Source organism: Pleurodeles waltl, chromosome 9 (genome assembly GCF_031143425.1).
Source record: "Pleurodeles waltl isolate 20211129_DDA chromosome 9, aPleWal1.hap1.20221129, whole genome shotgun sequence".
NCBI classification, from domain to species: Eukaryota; Metazoa; Chordata; class Amphibia; order Caudata; family Salamandridae; genus Pleurodeles; species Pleurodeles waltl.
The window spans coordinates 250,279,309-250,302,269 of record NC_090448.1 but is presented as its reverse complement, the minus strand read 5'-3'; the positions used below and the strand labels follow the sequence as shown (position 1 = coordinate 250,302,269).

The 22,961-nt window shown below is 45.1% G+C and overlaps 1 protein-coding gene across 1 annotated transcript in view; it reads right to left on the bottom strand.

Annotated features, from left to right (window-relative positions):
• Positions 1-22,961, bottom strand: part of ATG7 (autophagy related 7) — a 1,524,945-nt gene that overhangs the window by 1,363,293 nt on the left and 138,691 nt on the right. The window contains exons 5-6 of the mRNA XM_069206657.1: positions 21,905-21,982; positions 7,117-7,233 (exon numbers count right to left, since the gene is read on the bottom strand). Of these exons, the coding sequence (XP_069062758.1) occupies positions 7,117-7,233; positions 21,905-21,982 (195 nt within the window). The remainder of the gene's footprint in view (positions 1-7,116; positions 7,234-21,904; positions 21,983-22,961) is intronic.

Below are 22,961 nucleotides of genomic sequence, written 5' to 3'. Positions count from 1 at the left end.
GAGCCGGAAGTGGTCCCACGGACCACTGTCTACTCTTAAAAAAATGAAACTTCAAAGTTTATTTTTTTCTGTTTAAATGCATCCCATTTTTCTTTGAGAAATGCAAACACTAATAACTTTGTGCATCTGGCCTACAGTTCCATATCAGGAATTTCTACTCCCCACTTATGCCATTACCTTTTGAGTGTGGAGCAACGAATCAATTTTCCTTTATTCGCCCACAGCAGCTCCATTATTTGCTTATTGATCTCAAGAAAATAACGGCGAGGGATTTAATGCATCATGCCTGCGAGGTGTGTAAGCACAGTGGTGGCATAATCATTATCACCAGGGCAACTCTGTCCACCATTGACAGGGGTAACATCTTCCAAAACCGAATCACCTGTCTCAGCCCATCAACCACCCTTCCAATTTTGAGGTTCGTAAAATTTAGCTTTTTATGCACCACCTTGATTCTCAGATAGCGCACACTCTTCATCTCCTATTGTTGGCAATCCATTAATCAAGGACTTTTTCAACACCCCCGGTGGAAACAGCCTGGACTTACTGCAGTTGAAGTGGAATTCAGAGATTTTTCCGAACTCAGTCATTATGCTTAACAGTATGGGTACAGAGAATTCTAGCTGGAGCAAGAGCATTATCTGTATGAAGAGAGATAACGTGATTGGTCTCCCGCACCACGATTCCCCAGGGGGCGACTGTCTGTCATAGTTTACTGGCCACCAGCTCCATTGCTAATGCAAACAGCAATGGCGATAGGGGACACCCCTGTCGCGTGTCTCTATACAGTGGGAACTCCTCAGAGACAGTCTTGCATGTCAGTACTCTCACCCGCGCAGCAGGGTACAATAGCTTCACCCATTGTCTGCATTTGTTACCTCGGTCCACTTTCACTAAGATCTGCCACAGGTAACTCCAGACAACCAAACGGAATGCCTGTTTGATATCAGAAAACACCAAGGCATAAGCATCATCCGACAAGTGCGGGGTACCAATTAGAGCTTTTAAGGCACTCATCACGAAGAACCACCTGCAAGGCTTTCCAGTCAGTGGTTCTGCTCCCCAAACTGCCCCAGTTTTCTCGAAATAATGTGTCAACTACTCGTTTACCCCTGGCACAAACACTGGATTAGCAAGTGCCTCCAATCTGAGGCTCCGAAGTGGAATTTGCAGGAGTCGTCCCTCCACTGTGTAACCCACCAACAAATGGGAGTGATCAAACAGGTATTAGGCCAAGTATGACACCTATAGCACACCCTGAGTCAGGGTTGTAGAAATTAGACAGTAATCCAACTGACAATAGGTCCCAGAAGCAGGTATACAACACGAATACACCTTCACCTCTGGGTGCCTCTCTCTCCATATGTCCACTAACCGCAGACCATTCATTGTGTTCTCCAATGCCCTCTCCCACCCCCCCATAGCAGGTTTAGTGTTAATCCTGGGGGGGAGGGTACATGTCTATTGCACCATTCATGACGCAACTGAAAATACCGCTGTAATAAGATCTGTTGTGAGGTACTCAGCTGCTGCCCTGTTACTTTTCCATAAAAATCTGGGCAGTCAGTGATAGACACATAAACATTCAACAAACAAATAGCTCCTCCATCCAGTGCCCCAAACAGGATCACATATCTACCCTCTGCATCTACTTTATGTCCCTGCTGGAGAAATGGGAACCCTGGGACTATCCAAACTATTGCGCATCTTGCAAATCCAGAATAGGAAGTTGAGTGGTACTCTCCTCTCCATCTCTTCCTTAGATGTGCTATACAATGCCCCAGATGTGCGTTTCCTGTAGAAAGTGATGGAGATTCCATACCTTTTCAAATAGGTCTACACTCTGTTCCTTTAATCCACCTGACTCAAACTCCCAGCATTCCACGTCAAAAGTTTTACCATGTTACCAACCATCATCCTTCATGTTGTGTATAACCCTCCTCCTGCTCCACTTGCCTATACACAAGGTTTCTTGCTGAGAGAGTCACATGTATAACTTCAACAGGTACATTTCTGTACCGGAGCACTTCAGCATCCCCAGTAACAGTAAACCAGCTGCAATGCAAATTATCCACAACTGCCTTTCCTCCCCCTCCAGGCAGCACATTAAAACGATCCAACAAGTCACATAGCAGGCTAGGAAATAGCACCCACCGCCCTGTTCTCTTGTGCAAGAAAAATCTCCCACAACTGTAACTTGTGCTTTGCAAGACGTCCGCAGTCAGGGAAAGCCGCAAGGTTGAATGGGCACTCAAACCTCTTACAGTGTCCTCAGGCCTCACTACTACTGCTGTCAGCACAGTATACATATGGTATACTACTAACATATTTTACTGCTTTAATATTTATCATATAGGGTTTTAAACTATTGAAACTGTTAGAAATGGTGTCTCTGGTTGGCAGTCAGTATGCACTCTGTCCAAGCAGGGACCCTCAATTTAGTCCGGGTAAAGGAGTTACACTCCTCAGACAACCCCTGCTCACCCCCTTGGTAGCTTGGCACAAGCAGTCAGGCTTATCTCAGAGGAGGTGTGTACACACAGTAATATCACGAAAACACTACAAAATGGGCACACCAGTTTAGACAAACAGCCAATATTTATCTAAATCAAACAAGACCAAAACGGCAAAAATCCAACATACACAACCAAAGATATGAATTCTTAAATTAAAAAGAGTCCTAATCCATAGAAATCAATAGCTGCGTTGTTTTTACACAAAGTACCTGGTATGTGTCAAAAATAAAGCCACACCGTCAATTGTGCGTCGGAAAAGTAAGCAATGTGTCAATTCCTGACTTGCAAGTGAGGCCATGCATCGATTCTTCTCTGGTCGGGTAGGCAATGCGTTATTTTCTCTCTCTGGCAGAAGAGTGATGTGTTGATTTCTGGACGAGCAGCCTCATGCCCTTGCAGGTTCCCTGTGGTTTTCACGCCCAGCAACGATGCATGCAAAATCCTGACGCATAGTGGCGAAGAGCCGCACTGCATGGGAGATGTGTCGATTTCTGGAGCTGCAAGCGGGTGTTGCGTCTATTTTTTAGCCGCGATGCAGGTGGTGCAAACTTCAAAGGAAAGTCTCTATTGTTCACAAGATCCTGCCTTGCCCAGGCCTAGCCCCAGATACACACCGCAGGGTTGGAGACTGTATTGTGTGAGGACAGGCGCAGCCCTTTCAGGTATGTCAGCTCCTCTTTCCCCCACTCTAGCCCAGGAGTCTAATCAGGATAAGCAGGACACGCCTCAGCTCCCTTTATGTCACTGTCAAGAGGGAATACTAACAGCCCAACTGTCAGTCTGAGCCAGACGTGGTTTCCACAGGGAGGAAGAGGCACAGGATAGTTCAGCGAGAAAATGCCCACATTCTAAAGATGGCATTTTCAAACTGCCAATCTAAAAGCCAACTCTATCAAATGATGTATTTTTGAATTGTGAGTTCAGAGACCCCAAACTTCGTATCTCCATCTGCTTCCAATGGGAAACTGCACCTAAAAGATATTTAAAGGCAGTTCCCCATGTTAACCTATGGGAGATATATGCCTTGCAATAGTGAAAAAACTAATTTGGCAGTATTTCACTATCAGGACATGTAAAACACATCAGTACATGCCCTACCTTTTACATACACTGCACCCTGCCCATAGGGGCTACTTAGGGCCTACATTAGTGGTGACTTACATGTAGTAAAATGCAAGGTTTAATGCTGGCAAGTGGGTACACTTGCCAGGTCGAACTGGCAGTGTAAGACGGCACACCCAGACACTGCAGTGGCAGGTCTGAGACATGTTTACAAGGCTACTCCTGTGGGTGGCACAATCAGTGCTGCAGGCCCACTGGTTGCATTTGATTTACAGGCCCTGGGTACCTCTAGTGCACTTTACTAAGGAGCTACTAGTAAATCAAATATGCCAATCAGGGAAAGGCCAATTACAAATACAGTTTACACAGAGAGCACTTGCACTTGCACTTTAGCACAGGTCAGCAGTGGTAAAGTGACCAGAGTACCAAAACCAGCAAAAACAAAGTCCAGCACACAGTCAGAAATACAGGAAGCAGAGGCAAAAGACAGGGGAAACCACACCAAGGATGCCAGGTCTAACAGAGACGTACAGTGTAGGACATTATTACAGAAATCAAGAAACACACAGTTCAGGACGATAGGCTCAGTCTGATCTCCAGGGCCCTACTAACGGACCAATAAGGTGTCATCCCTCCAAACATCCTAAAGTACTTTTCTCAGGTCCTGTCCAGTGATAAGGTGGGCCCCACATTTGTAGTGTCGCTGCAAGATCCAGAATTGCTTATCATTTGCAAGAATGATTCCCTTGTGTTCAGAACCATGTCCATATCCATCAGGCCAAACCACTATCCAAGCAGACTGCCGAGGTCCGTCCAGGATGTTTGATTTTAAGTTTTGGCTCTGCAGGCATGTGGATTGCCTCACCAAGTTCGGAGTGTTCCTTTCCGGCTAGAGTCTCGCCTACAGTGTCAACCCAGTCATTTGCCTTCCAAGGTGTGAGAAAGAACAAGACCTTCCCCTCATATTGCACTTGTAGCTTTGTGGGATACATCACGCTGTATTTCAAGTTGAGGTTACAAAGTGTAACCTGGGGTGGAACTGTGTAGAACTGGGGTGGACACTGAACCTGGATATGCTGCAGGATGGCATCTCGGTCCCAAAAATTGAACGAGAATCCTATAATGGCTTGGGGACACAGTGGCGGAGCCAGCACTTGGGGAGCTTCTTCAATAGTAAATAAATTAGACTAAAGTGTAGGTCGCAGTGTGTTAACGATCCAGTCTTCTAGAAAGAGTTCTGTGGACTGCCCCTCCTACGAGAACCCAAAAAAACAAAGGTTCTTATGGTGGGAACTACTCTCTGTGTCCTCAAGCCGTTCCCCCACGCGCTATGTTACTTTTCACAGAGTGGATGCCGTCTCCTTCAGCACTTTCACTTCTTGCTGTAGTTTGGTTACATATTTCTTCACAATGGTAATTCTCTCTGCCACTTTCTGGAGAACAGCTCTCAGCAGGTTGACTTTGATTGCAACAGAGTATTTTCACCACCATTTCCTCTTGTGAGCCCTTCATTTCAGCCATCAAGTTGTCAAAGTTGGAGCCTGGCCATGAGCCACTACACACAGGCCACCCAGACCGTCAGTCGCCTCCTCTGGGTGCAATGTGTGGGTGTATTTTATTGACTTGAGCAAGCTTGATCTTTTTCTCCTTTTCCATTTCTCCCCAAAGGTCAGGACTATATGTTTCTCAAGAGGCTGCTCAGCTGGCAGAGTTCACCCCACCTTGTGTTCAGTTCTACACCCCACTTCAGTGCCATACCTCCAAATCGGCCCCAAACTTTTTTATGTTTAGGGGCACCCCAGATTCCATCCACGAAACACTTGTCTGTGTCCTTTCGCCGGCATCAGGCCGCTCCAGCGCAGCATACCCGGGCAGGAGGCTTGCCACAAGAGTGTTTAGCAGTGTCAACCTGCAGCATTTCACTCCCAGGCCCAGCAGTATTACTCAGCGATTCAATACCATCCTCTCATCTTACAGACACAGACCTCTCTGCTGGCTGCATCTCCACTAGTGGGCCAAGATCTTGCCCGGCCTCCATGTAGGCACCATCTGACCCGGCCGCATCACCAGCAGAGGGAGGTCCCCGCTATACCCAGTACTCCATAGGCCCTATCAATGCTTTACTTTAGGCAAGGTCCAGCCCGCGGCCACAGGACTCATTGGTGTTTATCACTGGCGCCGACTCCAGGTCTCCCACAGGACTGGTATGCTAAACCGTTACAACCGTCGGACCCCTCCCACCTTCTGGCCCACAGCCCGAGGGCCTAGAGCCATGCCTGAGGTGCACTGGCTGCACCACCTAGCCAAGGCCCAGGGTGGCACACTCCTTATGGGTCACGGCCCTCCAACACCTCACCGCAGGCCCCAGCAGCAGTCCACTACCGGCTCTTCCATGGTGCCCTGCACGTCGTCCCAGCACAGTCGAGCCGCCACCACAGATGGCTTCACTTTGCTGATCTGTCCAGCCTCAGCTCGCACCGGTTCACATGGCCCCCGGTGGCATTTTCTTTCAAGATCTTGCCACCCCAATACACCACTCAATCACCAATGGCTACAGTCACTCTCCTTTCATGCAGGATTTCAAGCAGTATTCCAGCGTCAGGAGCCTCTGAAACCACAGGATCTGTTAGGATTATTGCTTCGCTGGCAGGAGCTCCGCGAGGAGCAGATACCCAGCCATCTTATTTGGCCAAGCCCCTCACAAATAATAACTTATAGGAGGTTAGAGTTAAAGTTGACTCCAAACACAGATATGATTTATTGTACATCAAGTGTATGGAAAATAATGAGACATCTAATGAAACTTCCAGTAAACCATTAGAAACTCTTGATAAGATTAGATTCCTTATTTGATTTTTTAAACAAAACAAGGACTTACTAACAATCATGAACAGACAGTGATATTTATTACTTTCTGATCCTAGTTTGAAAAATCATTTGTCCATACTACCCAGAATATCATACTGTTGTAAAGAGATTATCAGTGAGTAAGTGACCAAATGTTTTTTCAAACCTAAACAAATTGGGAGCACTTGGCTTCATGGGAATTGTTTCTACTCATGTTAAGACTGTAGTGCATGCAGCTATGAAAAAGTGCAGAATATTATTGCTAACAATGATTCTGCATTTGTTGTATGATCCATCATTAACTGCAGACGCACTTTGGTAGTATGCCTATTGCAATGCTCATGTAGCCAACAGTATGTCGGAAGTATAACACGCCAATTAGACTTTTGCATTACGGTACAAGTATCTGAAAATGTGATGAACATTGCCCAGTTGTTATCCATTTTAATGAGCATCACAGCTGTGATAGCTTGTGGCTCATCATTAAATTATCAGCTTTGCATCCAAAGGTCCTTAATATAGATGTGGGTGTACAGCAATGAGAGGATGGCTATTAAAACATATCCCTTGGTGTCTTTGTTACGATCTGGTTGGGAATAGATTTGTTAATATCAGGTCATAATGCAGAGAAGCAGAACAATTTAAAAGAAAATCTAAACCGGATGCTGCTATTGTTTTTAAAACGACATACCTGGCTGTTGGAAAATCTGTTTCCAAGACTAACAGGTTGCTGAACAAGAGATACGTTTTCAGGAAGGCACAATGCAGGGTAGCAGAACCAATAATAGAAACGGTACTTCTTTAAATCCTAGAAGAAAAAGAGGACACGTGTTAAATTTGTCTTACAATTCAACTCGCTTTTCTGCATGTTCAGTGAAAAGCTCTGCCAACATATAATTATATGATTGTATATTATACAGATATACTGTATAAATGTGTATATATGTATAAAGAACGAGCAAAACCTTTTCTAAAGGACGATATACACACAATACAGATGAATACTGTTAAACAACACCTACACATAACCTGAACAATCTGTAAAGGTTTGTAGACAGCTATTATTAGATATTATTATTTAATAATGTAAGTAAAATAAATAGTAACAACGTATAGTATAGGTTTAAAGCTCTCGTGGATGATATGAACTTTGGGAAACCTAGCTCCTCTGCAACCGAGGTGTGAAAAACAAACTTCAAACCTCAAGTAGGCACCTAGAGGTGATCCAACAACATTGTGCTAACTAAGAAGTATACACTGCAATTAACGGATTAGTGGTGCGCTTAACCCACTATTTAAAACCCGCTGGCAAACATTCACATTTTCTTATTCATGCTGTCACACAATGATAGCAGCAGAGAAAGCTCTGCACGCCATTTTGCACCCACTGCTGCCTTCAATGACACGGTCCTTTGCATGGGAGAACGGCCCGGGGTCTGAAGGCAGGCTTTCACCCTTTGTGGCTCCCACAAATGGAAGAACAATATCCGCCTCCTTTCCACTGCTCTTTGGCAAAGCATCCATATGGGTCGGTAACAGATGAAGAGATTTAAATGCTTGTTCATGAGAGTCCACAAGCAAGTCTCAACAGTGGTGGTGACCTCGGTCGGTAGTGACCATCATCATGAAGACATCTGAACGTCATCCCTGAATGAAGTGGTAGGTAATAATACCACATTGCTGAAAGCCCAGCTAAATCAGTAATCTCATTCACTGCAATCCTGAGACTGGGTTGCTCTCTGTATGAATGAGTGAGCAATCCTGCGTGCATGCCTCCACCTTTCATACCATTTCTACTATTAGGACTTTTTCAAACAATTATTTATTTATTCCAGTTTAGGAAGCGTTCAAGGTCTACGAGTGGGCTTTGGAAATAATAAAACAAAAAGTGAATAAACAACGAAAACTGTATAGAAAAATACTTAGAACAGACATATTAATGAAAATAGAAAGTCTTTGTTTTGTGTTTATTTTATTTAGCATCCATACTTAATTAAACGTATTGCATGCACATGCAAAACACATTAAAAACAAAAGTAGGACAGAAGCAAATGCTTTAGCTTCGATATCCAGAAGGGCAATGAGGTGATAGTTAGATGGATCTGCCCTATCACTCTTCTTATAAATGTTTTTCAGGATTGATCCGTTCCAGTTCTCTGGAACCTGCATCGTCAATTGGCAGTTTGGAAGAGGGGAGACAGTATTGCAGTCTACAGCACAAGATCCCCTTTGAAGACTGCAGCAGGTATCCCATTTGGGCCCGGGAGGCCCAGTAGCTCTGATCCTTTTCAGAATTCTAGTGATATCAGACCCTGAAAACCATTTAGATTTAAAGACCCCATTAACTCTTGTTGGCACAGGGAATAGTTTGTTCTTAAGATACCTCGATAGATCGTCCTGTCCCGGTGGACGTGGCCGGGTATGTACTAGTACGTGTTTTATACTTTTGCCACACCTATGGAAAAACGTAGGTATGGGATGGTACAGACGGCCGCTGTTCAAAATGCGCCAGTGCTTGTTGATAATCTTGTTCACCTGATACCCAGCTACGCCCAACTAGTAAAGGGTTGGACACTACCAACCTCCTACCACCACCCACGGGACACTATCCATGTGGCAATTGCAGTGCGGGCCATTTGACAAACGCAACCAAGAGGGTTATTTTCAATGACAATACCACATGGGAAATCAAGGGTTTCAACAACTGTAATACCCAAGGAGTAATCTATATGGTTACATGCCCAGGCAATCTACATTACATAGGAATGACTACCCGTAAAGAGAAAATTCGCATTGGTGAACATCGTAGCAATTTGAGATGTGGCCGTACCACCACAAAAATGTCCTCGCACTACATCAATAGCGTACACACAGTAGATGATTACCAATAGGTCATCCTTGAACATCACAAGGACGCTAGGAGCGAATCCTTCCTACTCGAGACAGAACAACGTTGGGTTAAATTAAATTATCCACCCATCAACGTGGTCTGAACGAAAACATCCTTTGGGGCCAGCTAACGCAATGCTAACGCCTGGTTCCCCAAGACACCAACACATCCAGCAGGTCACCAATCCTATGCTAATTAGCTTCGCATGAATCCCTTTAAGCCATTTGTCACCATTCAAGGATTCGACAAATAATTTCCTTTCTCCAGCCTTGACATATGGTAGCTATTTGTTATTTTGTTATTAATTGATTTATTTGTATTTGTTACATTTTCACCCCACCCCTTTTCTTCTTCCCTCTTTTTTTCCCTATTCCCCCTTTTTACCCTTCCCCCCATTTCTCCAAACACTCCCTCTCCTTTTTTTCTTTCCCCTTTTTTCCCCCCTTTTCTTTCCTCTCTTTCCCCCCCTCAATAAACCCCCCTAAGCAACACCCCCTCCTTTTGCATTCTCGTGCCTGTGATAAACACTTTTCTCAAGCACCTCGAGGGACACCCATAATCTGGGGCCCTCACAGTCCTCCATGTCGACACCGATGACCACCATCTTTGGATGTCATCGGTCTAGTGCTAGACGCGCCCACGAGTTAGGATGCATGAGCAGCTTTCTCTCATAAATACCAGATCCCAACTGGGACCACGGTGTTTTCGGGCCCCGGTGAGGTGAGAATAGGCTGCAAGCGGGAGTGTCGCTTTGATGAAGTAAGTGCGCACAATGCCTTTAACCACCTGCAGTGGTGGCGATGCGCTCGATAAGTCTGATTTTGCTGCATATATTTTTCAGTGTGTGACTACAAGCACACCCCCCTCCCGGAGGATCTAAGAGGCGAATAGCGTAGACACTAAAAGTATGTCACCCATGCACCACGTGTGTTTTCCTAGAGGTGCCTCACGTGTTGAAGTGTGTTGTAGTGTTTTCAATATGTAGTATGTCTTGTATTTGTCTTTCTATGTGAATTACAAGTGCCATTAGTCAGGGTGATGGTGGCAATAGCACCACACCCCTGAGAGATGCATTTAGCAACTTTTACATCCTTATTCTTTCTTTCTTCTACAGGTTTACCCAGCAGAACAACAATACCAATGGGTATTATTTAATTTAATTTAGTTGTATATATTAACCAGACCACAGAGCTTGTAGTAATAGTGCTTTCATTAGTAGTAGGTGTACAAGGAGTGACACTAGGGAGTTCACTTTGGTCCTGATGAGGAGTCTAGGGCTAGACTCTGAAACATGTAGACCATTTAGGAGGTAAGGTAGATAATATGCCCCCCTCTCAACACCCCTTTTTAACCATACTACCCCTGTGAGACGTTTCAAATGAATAATATCATCCAGAGGGCGGTACATTTAACTCACCAAGACCCCACCACTTCTATTCCTTTTAGCATTCGCATTGTTGAAACCAACAGTGCTCCCACATGTTCCGTCAGTCGCAGCACGCCCTATTCTGCAGCAGACCGGGAGGAAACCCAATGATGAAGCATGCCACCAAGGGGTAACCATGGTGGGTGAGGGTTTTTCACAGATAATAACCTTTGTCTCCCTGTGGAAGTTCTTTCAGGCTGGGCCTTTTTGTACAATTATTATGTCAGTACCCAGGAACCGCAGATTGAAATTCCTGCAAACGATGACTTCATGCATTGTATTTTCATACAGAATGAATTGAAGTGAATCGCAAAACTGAGAGAGCCGGACTGAGCGTCCTGCACCAAATAAGCTCAAATTATACATTAACAAGCAGGATCTTCACATTCTGACCGTTTATTTGCAGGCCTTCCAGGGACACCGGTTGGAGCATTTTGTCATGCAATTTGAAGGTACGTGCTTTCAAGTCTAAGGCAAGGCGTGCGTAGATTGAGAGCCCACCAAAGGGTCTCCCAAATATATTGTTTTTTACGGCAGGCTGAAAGAATTTGTAGAAGCCTGGGATTGTGATGGAGCTTGTTGCTCAAGTTTCCTGGAAACAGAGAAGGTCAGCGGTCTGAATAAAAGACATTGCAGCTGTAGACTATAATAGCTTTGCTAGACCTGCTACATGCCATGATATAAGGCTTATATATGAATTGCTCTTGGGTTCAAACTGTGAAGAATATCCGCCTGGGCTAGGGATATTTCATTGCATTACTCATAAGCGTAGTTGCTATCCAACTCCAGCCAGTCATTTCCTTGTTTCAGGTTTCCAGTTTGATCTAAAGCAGTTTTCCTTGTAGGGCTATCGGAGCATGATACCCTCCATCTGTTATTTGTCAAATTAAGTTGCGAGTTTCCAGCCCACCAGAGAATACTGCATGGCTGGATCTGGGGCTTTAAATGGTCTCCTAGTACCTTCAGAGGGTGAGGGTATTTTGGGGGCAAAGGATCCCCGATCTCTATCCCCCATTTGTCAAACAATATCTTACTAGAAAGAGTGCCTGTGGCTAGTGGGGTGGATTTAGGTATTACAATTGTTGATTCAGGCCCACTTAAACTGTTTGTCAATGTTCTAAATTTAATTGGCAGGAAATCTTCTGTGGATATTCTTGCAAGTCGCGGGATAGTTTAGAACAGTCTCAGCAGGTTAAAACGGTTTAGAATATTATGTTGGTCCTCTTCATGTTAGAGGGGAGTGAAGATCAATTTTGCCCGTTTCTGCTCAGTCCTATGCTCGGGGATGGCACTATTACTGCTCATGGGGTCGGCAAAGTTCTTAACCACCAATTTCACTCCCCTGTGCTGCTTTGCACACATTTGTGAGTTAGTTCTCATTGGCCGAATCTGATTTTTTAAGCGGAGCTGATAGTCTTGGTGAAGTCTGTACTGGCCTTTGCTATTCATTTACTGTTACTTGGTTAAGCCTAGGTGGAACTTGGGACTCAAAGAGAGCAGCCTGGGGTCCAGTTTTAGTTGGCCTAGTTACAGAGTCCTCTGCTACCGGATAGGAAGTCACACACGGTTCCTCTGGTTGGTTTTCATTACCCATCCTACTCTGTGTCTTTTTTGAGAATGAATTCCCTGAAAGATGGGATACACGTTAGCTGACGTTTCGCTTAAGTGTTGTGCCCACACTTGGGGCAACTTTTGTGATGTTAGTTGTCATTTTCTGACTTTGTTTTTAGTCTTTTATTCTTTTCCTAGATCTTTTTGATGGTATTGTGCCCCATGGCTTCGCCACCTGAGTTGATTCACTAGGGTGATCCCTGACAGTGGTTGTTTCACTCCACAGTCCTCTGGTTCTTAGTGTAGCAATGTTAGATGAGGTTCCTGGGCGTGTCAGCTGGGCGACTACTGTTGTTTTGGCAACTGATTGGCCTTCAATACCGGTAAAAGTTGCATCAGATGGAATGAGACGGCTAGCACTTAGAGAAGCAATATTTTGAATTGTGCTTAGTTGGCCGTCAGGGGACACAGTATCTATGTTCTTGGAATTGACCTGGTTGCCCAATGAGGAGGCTGTGTTTTGTGGATCATGGCTAATGTTTTCCATGCAGGGGTTCAGTGTGTTTGGTGTGACATTACTAGAAGCAAGGATTCCCATTCCAGCTAAAGGGAGAGTTGGATCTTGGTGACGGAATATATTGGGTCGCACCATGGGTGCACCCTAGGCCTTTTTACGTGGTGGTGATTGTGAACTAGTAACATTCTGGTACTGCAGTGTGGTCCATTGTTTATCGGCCCTAGCAGGGCCTGTTTCCAGTTTATCATCATGGATGATAGGACCTCCAGTAGGGTGCTTAATTTTTCTACTATTGGGCTACAGGCCAAGGACAGATCCCTTCACAGATTTTATTATCCAGTTGCACACTATGTTCCAGGGCATCCAGCTTTTGCTCCAGCCTGGTAATAGAGGCAGCAGGTTTATTTATTAAGTCCAGTTGGAGTTTCATTTTGTCTGACTGCCAGGTCAGAGCAGATGTTGTGGCGGGCAAGGTGGAGTTAATGAAGGCCAGTAGATTTCCCTGATCTTTATCAGTGAGAAGGAGGTAATGATCTGATCGCTCTCCACTAGTTAGTAACTCTGTCTGCTTTAAATTCTGAGCCGCAAGGGACCAATCATCCCTCAGTGTAGGGGTTTGAATATGTTTGCTACTATTTGTCCTTTGGGTAGCTACACTTTGTTGAGAGCTGGTGCAGAAAGAGCTGCCATTGTCAAGGGCTTCGAACCAGTCCTGCGTGCTCAGCTCCAGAAGCACAGCGTCCTCTACAGGATTCGGTACTGATGCCTGTACCCTGTTGGCCACTAAGGGTTTGAGCGTTCCTTGAGCTGGTTCCTCTGCTGATTCTTTTGCTTGGGGCTCCAAATGAAGTGCTAGGAGAACAAAAGTACAGCTTAGAAAGAGCTGAGGATGTATTAAAGTCATCTTGAGATGTATGTCCTGCCTTGGTGGTAGATGGAGACCATTTCCCTGTTGTTAATCTTGGGTCACCTTTCAGTGATATGCCTGGTATACTGTCAGATGAGATTCAATAATGGAGATGTCCCTGTTCTGGGTGGAGCAGGAAAGAATCCGGCAACACAACCTTAGGTGGATAAACTCTGAGGGTGCGGGTGAAGCTGAATGCATCAGATGAGCAGGGGGCGAATGCACTGGTGGATCCTGAATTTCAATTTGGAGTCACCTGTCCTTTCGAAAAAAAAGACTCAATCGATTTTGGCTTGCAGGGGAGCTTCTTATCGCCTGGGTTACTTGGACTTGGGAATGAAGCTGTCACATTGGGTTTCATGGTGGACTTGTACCTATTTTGGCAGACCCCTTTCCGTGACACTCCTAAACTGGTCTGCCCACTCACTGTCAGTGAAGGGTTTGGGGCAGTCTGGATCAGAAGCGCAGGGATAAAGGTAAGACTGATGACAGAGCCGGGGCTCAAACTAATCCGGCTTGCAATCTGCTTAACCCAGAAGAGCCCTTCTTTTTTACCATTGCACTGGAGCGACTAAAAAGGAAAAGCTTACACGATAATTTCCAACCTAACTAAAACAGGTTTTAGAATCTTGCTCAGTTCTTCTATATAAGTTGAGGCCCTGTATCTGGTCTTCAGGATGCTGGAGACATCCAATTGGCCCTTCTGAAATTTTCTTGCACCAGGTAGAAAGCTCTTCGTTGAGTTTAAACTTCGTCTCAAACTTCACCTTTTTTTGTCTCTGCTGGACTCTTTCGTATTAGGATTAAGTTAGCATAGGTTGGAACAAATTTGCAGATCTTGGTAGAGGTCAGTAAGGAGATCAGAGGAGCGTGAAGGTACGGGCAAGGAAGGGCGGTAGGAGCAGTAGAGGGAGGGAGCTCACGGAGCGGTGCAAGCTGCACCAGGAATACTAGCCTGGTCCCTTCTACCCCACTCCAGCTCAACCCTAGGGCCTGCAGAACTAACACAGCTGCCATACTAACTCCCAATCAAGCACCTCCAGCACCTCCCAGAGCCTACAAGTGCCCTTCAAGTGCCGTTCTAGTGGCACTGTATGGCGCTGTGTTGGAACTGCAAATGCAGATGGATGTTATGGTGTACTCCCACGTCAGTCAGCTCACTCTTTTCTGGCTCGGGCCCAAAGGAGCAGGCCCTTTTAGGTTTCCCCCTTGGTTGTGAGCAGATGCTTCGAAGCCACAAGACAATAAAAACAATACAAACAGCTGGAACAGCGGAGGACAACAAAGGAGCAGCAGGGTGCCCTGTTATGAGGGCCACACGCCTGCCTCCCGACCCTTGCAGCCTTCGCCCTCTCTACAGCGTCACTGTGGTGCCTCAAACTCTCTGGTCAGCCTGCTCCCCCAGCTGCCTCTAAGCTCACAGGGGACAGGGCTTCTGTATGCGGGCCTAACCAGGCCAGTGGCTCAGTTATGAAGGCTGTAATTGTGGTTGTAGCATAGGCCTCTCGTCCCTTGAAATCCTCTGCAAATTCCTTGGCAGCTCCCCTCCACTCCACTTGCTGTCTGTGCTTCTGTGCTTCAGAGCTACAACATGACAATAGTAAGTTTGTTGAGCAACCGAGAGCAGACTACCTAAAAAGTGTGTGTAACTTGGAAATCACAGGATTGAATGCTTGCAGATCCAATCTACCTTTAATCCTTCAATGGTCTAAAAATGTCTAGAGACAATTCAGTTTTAAAAATTGTATTAGCACACTGTAAATGAATGCAAAACCTCTCACTCCCCCAGTTCCCAAATTCCCTCGTAACAAACCAACAAGAAAAGCAATGACAAGTTTAAGGTACAAAGTAAACCTTAAACTGCTCTTCTTATGCACTGATGATGACATCACTCACAACTAACATCACAAAAACCATCAATAATTAATGGCTAATCATCTTGTGCAGGGCATAATCTACTGAGCCACTCGGATCTGATTTTCGGGTTGATGTAAGCAACCTCTGTTGGAGTGGGCAGCCTTCAAGGTAATAAACTGAGGTCCTTTGCCTTAGGAGGAGTCTTACCACCATATCAACTTTCTGGAAATGCTGGCTAGTACCTTCGCTATCAAGAACTTCCTCTGCTACAAGTCCAATTGTTGCATCCTGGATGGACGGCATCTCAAAATTCTGCTACATGAATAAGCTGGAAGGAACCAAGTTACAGAATTTTACCTCCCTCTTTGGGATCTATAAAACTTTGCCTTAAAAGGAATTTCACTGTCAAGGAGAAATATCTTCCAGGCAACTCCAGAGCATTGGTTCTCCCACCATCTTTGCATTTCAGTGATTGGTTGGATCATAAATAGCTTTTCTCCAGGGTCCTGTAGAAATAGATTGGTTTGCCTTTTTCCTCAACAGACCACTACAGGACTCTACGAGCTGGTACATGGGAGCAGATGTCTGGCCAGTAGATGGTTTTCTCCAAGACAGGAATTAGCTTTCCCTCCATTTTGTCTGATCCCTTGTGTTATTCCCCTACCTATGCTACTGTCCAGCTTGGATAGCCCTTGTGACCTCAATCTGGCCCTCCCGGACCCAGTTATCTCCTCTACTGGAATTTCTCAGATCTCCCTCAACTTTTACATTCTTCTTGGGCTTTCTGGTAGATCCAAACAGGAGTCTGAACCCCTCCACCACCACCACCACCCCCACCTCCCTAGTTTTGAGCAAATATCTTTCTCTCCTGCCTATGCAGTTCTCAGGAACAATTAATCAATGAAACACCTCTGGCGTGAAGGTGCCAGCCTCTTGGGGGACACTTCAATCCTGGCACCAAGAAGGCTTATTGCTTGAAGTAGGCCACCTGGGTTTACTAGCTCTTGAACAAATTTGGCATGGACATTTCAACGTTCGGTGTACATTCTGCTCATGGCACTATGGTCCTTGAGGACCTCCATCTCTGGTTTCAGCTTAAATGGCATCCAGAAAGCCACAGATTGGTCCAGTGCATCAGTCCTTCTACCTCAAACGAACTGAAATGCTGCATTTTGCTTGCACTCTAGGCTTTGAACATGCCATAGAATGATACCTCCTTGAATAAAAAATGGATTTTCCTAGCAATTGACAAGGCAATCTAGATTGTGTTAAAGACAGGAAGGCAGAAGTTATATAGTGTTTTTCCCTCAGAACCTGTCTCATAAAATTCTATTCTACCTCTTTGGTGAATATCTTCCCTGTATACGCTTTTGAAATGTCTTAAATGATTTGCTTACTTTCTCTGAAATAGGTCTCAAAGAGCCCCCTCCTTTGTTGTATGCTCTTCTTCCTTTTAGTCTAATGGTTCATTACTTTCAGTTCCACGCAGTTGGCCGTTACCATGAAATTCTCTACACCGTGAGATTAGTCACTTTCTACTTAAGACCATTTTAATCGCCGCCTTGACATGTTGCCTAAGTTTCATCATTTCATCGTCTCAATTTCTGCCGTTAATCAATTGTAATACTGCTCATTCTCGAGCTATTCCGGAAGTACTACATTGGCCAATCAAAAGATGACAAGATATGGATCTGAGCGGCAAAATACAAGCAGTGATATCACAATATTCCACTGTTGATGTAGTTGGTTGTTACTGAGTAACAAATAAATAGATATTGAAAAGAAGAAGACTCACCAGAACTGTATGACTGAAGGCATATATTTCCACAGGACGGATTACTGGTAAGTGAGCGACCATCAGCATCTCAGCAACAATAAATGTTCCCTTAAGGAAAACCCACACAGGATCTCACATACGCCATGGTTCAATCAAACATGCTATTATGCCCCATCCCCTAATGTTTACCAATGAACAAAACGAAATAAAACATGAAAGACAAAACATTCAATATTAAGCACAAGAAATAAGCAACAGAACTGATACACCAAAATAAAGATTACATGGCATAGTATTTAATCAGTAACATAATTTCTAAAACGGCTCGGCAACTGCCAGAAAACTAAAAATCATGCTGGACATGGAACTTCAGCAGCAAATGGAACCGCCTCAAACACTTCACCCGCAGCAATCTCCAAGCGTTTACATACCAGGTCAATATTTCCGTCTGGAATCAACACCATTCTATCCTTGTTCCAGACACTACCATCACTGGTACATACTGCATAGGACACTACATGTACAACATGCACCTGGGAAACGTACCTAGAATCCTCCATTACCACGTGTCTAGGCTTCTACTGCCACCACCAAACAACCTTCCTTTATTTTCACTTCATTGTCACAATGACCTTTACTTACAAATTTAGCATAGACCTTCCTCAAGATATCCACTAACTTTTTTAACTAAGAAGAATCAATTGTGTGATGTCCCATCCAATTCCTGTTCAATTTGGACCCATGACTTGCCCCTTCAATAACGCAAAAGGTGTGACACCAGGTGTTTCATTAGGCTTTGATTGCGTAGCTCACAACATGTTTCTGATGACGTGGTTTTAGTCCAACTTGTATTCAACAGTAAACTGTAATTGGTCTTTCAGCATATGGTTAAAACTGTTGCTCCTAGGATGGTATAATGAGATGTGGGTGTGAATTATACTGGATTTAGATCAAAATCTCTCCACTTCTTCAGAGGCTAACCGTGTGCCATTATCAGTGACCAATCCATTAGGATAAACTTTCCTACTGAAACAAACCTTTCAAAAACTCTATAACAGTGCATGCATCAATATTGTTGAAGGAGCCTATCTCTGACCACTAAGACATGTAATCTACCGACACTAATGCATATTTTGAAACTTCACCTAGGGCCTTAAGTGGACCAGCAATGCCCAAGCCCTACTAGGACCAGGGAGATATGTCAGTCTCCACTAGGATTACCAGAGACTGTTTTGTAGTTTGGCTTTTATTACTCAGGACTCACCATTGTGCACAAAACATTCAACAGATTTGTCAGCTTCTGACTACCAAAAATCTTCTCTGGCCCTACGTTTCATTGCTCATATTTCCTAATCACCTTTGGGGGCCATTTCCAGCACCTTCTTTCTCAAATCAGATGGGACAACCCATTGCTCAGTTCAGCGCACCAAGACTTCATCCCAAGTCAACTTGGATGCTACATGCATGTAAGGTCCAATCTCCGTGCTTATACGTTTCGCAATAGGCCATCCACTCCTACAAAATCTTTAATTTAGGATCTACTCCCTTAGCAATTGTGTGGTATCCTTGGTAATACACACTACTTGCTTGAAACTTGCATTTGTCAGAAAGCAAAGTCAAGCCTCTTTCTTTTGGTATTAATAAACCTTTAGTCCGCCTCGCATCATGTTCTCTTACACTGCTTCCAAATATCAGGATATTATCTTGGAACTATAAAACCCCCATCATGACCCTGAAACATCAATTTCATGAGCGACTAAAAAACTGAGGAAGATGATACTAGGCCTAAGGGCTTGGGTTTGTAATGGAAACTCCCAGCGGGGTGATGAAGGAGGTGAGATGTTGGGAATCATCAGTCAGCACAATCTGATGGTAAATTGCAGACATGTCAAGAAAGTAAACACCACAACCCCCTTCAAAGTGCACAGCATCCAATTTATATTTGATATTAATTTGTGATCCAGTCAAATGCTATGGTTTAAATCGTGTAAGCCTATGCATAATCTCAAAGTTTTGTCAGTTTACAGGCAAGAACAATTAGGGACAACCACTCAGAACTTTCTGCACAAACGATTTAACTCCTTCTGTAATTCACCCCTCAAAAACAGCAGGATCTTTCGAACCCTGTGAACCACAGATTTAAGACTGTCCTTCAGAATAATTTTGTGCTGAAAACCATAGAACTTGCCAAGTTTTATTTTTTATACATATCAGGAAAACTTTGGATCCAGTGTTCGCTACAGGACATAGGGGGTCATTACAGCATTGGCGGTAAAAGCCGCTTACCGCCATGCAGAAGACCGCCAATACACCGCCGCGGCCACGGGATTCCGCCACAGCTATTATGACACACATCTCGGAATCCGCCTAAATTCAGACACCCACACAAGTCCGCCACACCAAAGGTCAGTGATAAACTGGCGAAAACAAATCGTCCAACGTCACACCAACAGAAACACGCCCATGCTATTATGACCCACGAATCCACGCGGCGGTCTTTGAACCGCGGTATTCCATTGGCGGTACACACCGCCGCGCTCAAAATACACACACATCTCCAAATCACCGCCACATTGGACAATTCAAAATACACACACCTGATACACATACAAACACCACTCCCACACACCCAACACAATATAAAACACACACCCACATCACCCACAAATCCCTACGACCAAAAATTAGAGACGAAGGCGACAGAGAGAGCACAGCAATAGACAACCCCACCACACAGAGGCACACAACACCATCACCCACACAACATCCACGCACAAAACACCCCACACCACTACACATCACCACACTCATCAACACATACACCACCCCACACATCACCTACACCACCCAATGGCACGCCAAAGACACCCCAGGTTTTCGGAGGAGGAGCTCAGGGTCATGGTGGAGGAAATGGTACGGGTAGAGCCACAGCTATTTGGATCACAGGTGCAGCACACCTCTATAGCTAGGAAGATGGAGCTATGGCGAAGAATCGTGGACAGGGTCAACGCAGTGGGACAGCACCCAAGAAATCGGGAGGACATCAGGAAGTGGTGGAACGACCTACGGGGGAAGGTGCGTTCCGTGGTCTCCAGGCACAACATCGCGGTTCAGCGGACTGGCAGCGGACCCCCACCTCCTCCCCCACAACTAACAACATGGGAGGAGCAGGTCTTGACCATTATGCATCCTGAGGGCCTCGGAGGAGTCGGTGGAGGAATGGACACTGGTAAATCAAATCTTAACTATCATATCCCCCACCCTACCTGCATGCTATCACACACCCCCACCCTCACCCCCTCCCCTATCACTCCAACTCCTCACTAATGTACTAATAACACAAACCACACATCCCAACACCAAGCCCTGCATGACACAACAAAGCATGGACACCCATCACTAAAGCATGCCCACTGCACATACCCATAACAACCCCTAACCATCATCACACAAGCCCCCACACAGGAATGCTAGCACTGGGGTACACACTCACCCACCCATTGCACACCATGACACACACAGATGCAATAATCATGCTTTTATATCCCTGCAGGACCACTACCTAACATCACCAGACAGGAGGGTCCAGACATCTCTACCCCACCCACAGAAGAGGCCCACAGTGAGGACAGCAGCTCTGGCCAACTGGATCCAGATGACCAGCCCGGACCATCGTGGGCCTCGGGACAGTTGGTTCCCCTCGCACAGGCACAGCCCAACACTGACCTTCCACCCTCTGGAAACACCAGTACAGCACCCACCCAGCGGGCCCATACCTCCGTCCCCAGGACACGTCAATCAGCTGTGTGTCCACCACTACAGGGAACCCAGGATAAACCACCACCCCAACAACAACAGGGACCTGGGGGCAGTGGTAGTGGGCACACAGTCCAGGGGACGGAGGCACAGAAACACAGGGGAACTGGGAGGGCTGCTGTGCAACAGGGGGTGGACAGCATAAGTAGCAGGCAGGAGCATCACAGGGCTATCCACTATGCATATTCCTTCAGCAGCAGTCCACTCTCTTCTAGAAGGGGTGACCAACTTGACATACACTCCAATGTACCCATAGGGAGACAAATAGATGAGAAAGAATCATGCCAGTCAATCAGAAGCCCATGATATCACCATCTCTTCCACCCCGATATGTGATAAACGTGCCTATTCAGGGCTTCCAAATACACTTTTTCCTGTGCACAGGGTGAACAGTGTATCTACTCAAGTTAGAGAACTCACTGCCTGCACATTAACATCCGCCTGTAGAGGAGGCTCACTGACAGTACAACTGCCATTCAGGTGTGTTTTCTGCCTAGGAACAAGCATTTTTCACATATCTAGCTTTTCGTTCACATCCTTAAACTCAATAAGGCAAAAAAAAAAATCTGCAAAGCAATACGTTTATCAGAGGTCTTATACATCAGCTTGACAATGCATTTTTGGATGTGTAGTTCCTACAGAGCCCACTGGATCTTTATGGAAACCAGGAGACTATACTGAACTCACAATTAGTCTAATATGACACAGCACAGAATTTAAAATGAAACTTTTACTCACAGCAAAGGTTAAAAGGAGGAATTTGTTCAGCAATACAGGATTTTCAAGGGCTGCCCCAGACTTTATTGCTTCCCATATCTGTGAAAAAAAAAAACAACGAATAAAATTATATTTGCCTGAATTTTTAAATCAAAGCGTTGAAGTGGGTCTTCAAAACAGTGCATGCAAACTGGGTTGCCAGGCGTGTACACCTTATTTCACAACTGATGATTCAATTAATAATTACAACTTGACTTTTAATCAGCCTATGCATTCTATATTAGATCATTCTTTAGTCAGGACACAGGACAGTTTAAAGTATTTTTTAAAGTGTGTTTGTCTTCCCCACACACATTTCTTTTATTTCAAGTCACACAAGGAAAAGCATACATTAGGCTTCAAGTTGAATATGTTCACTGCTGATCACAAAGCAAAACCAAGGTACTGCTCTCAGGTAGCCTTTGATAGGACCATACACCCCAGTAGAGACAAAGATCAACATGTGAGAGGTCTCTGGACATGTACTTGCCGAGTTTGCACAGCAAAGTTTGAACTAACATTAAGCAGTGGAGCTGTCATCAGGGGAGGTGACATAAGGGAAGTGGGTGGAGCAGAACAAATCAGATCTTAAAAGGTCTAGGGTCTGTGCCTCTCTGGAAAGGAGGCATGTAGGCTTCATCAGTTCTCTGGCTCAGGCATCTATTATTGCTGATTACGAGTCTTATGCATGAATGGGGAGGTCAGAAGACAGAAAAAATAAAACAAGCCTTGACAAAGCCATTAATTCTCAGCGTTTGGGTTTGCAGATGCTGACCTAAAGGCTTTGCCAATAATTTTTGCCGATGTTGTATTGCAACAGAAATCATGCATGCACGCACACATGTATGCTCTATGACGCAACTACAGCCCAGCAGGATGATATGTGAGTGGCACTGAGGCACCAAGCTGGTCCAGACTGCGGTGTCCAGTCAGACAGTGGTGTCCAGCTTGGAGCACACAACTTATTTCAGTGCTTCTTGACCATCCTGGAATTTCTATGCAAGGTTGGCAAAGAACGCTTCAAAGACTGCTGTTAAGA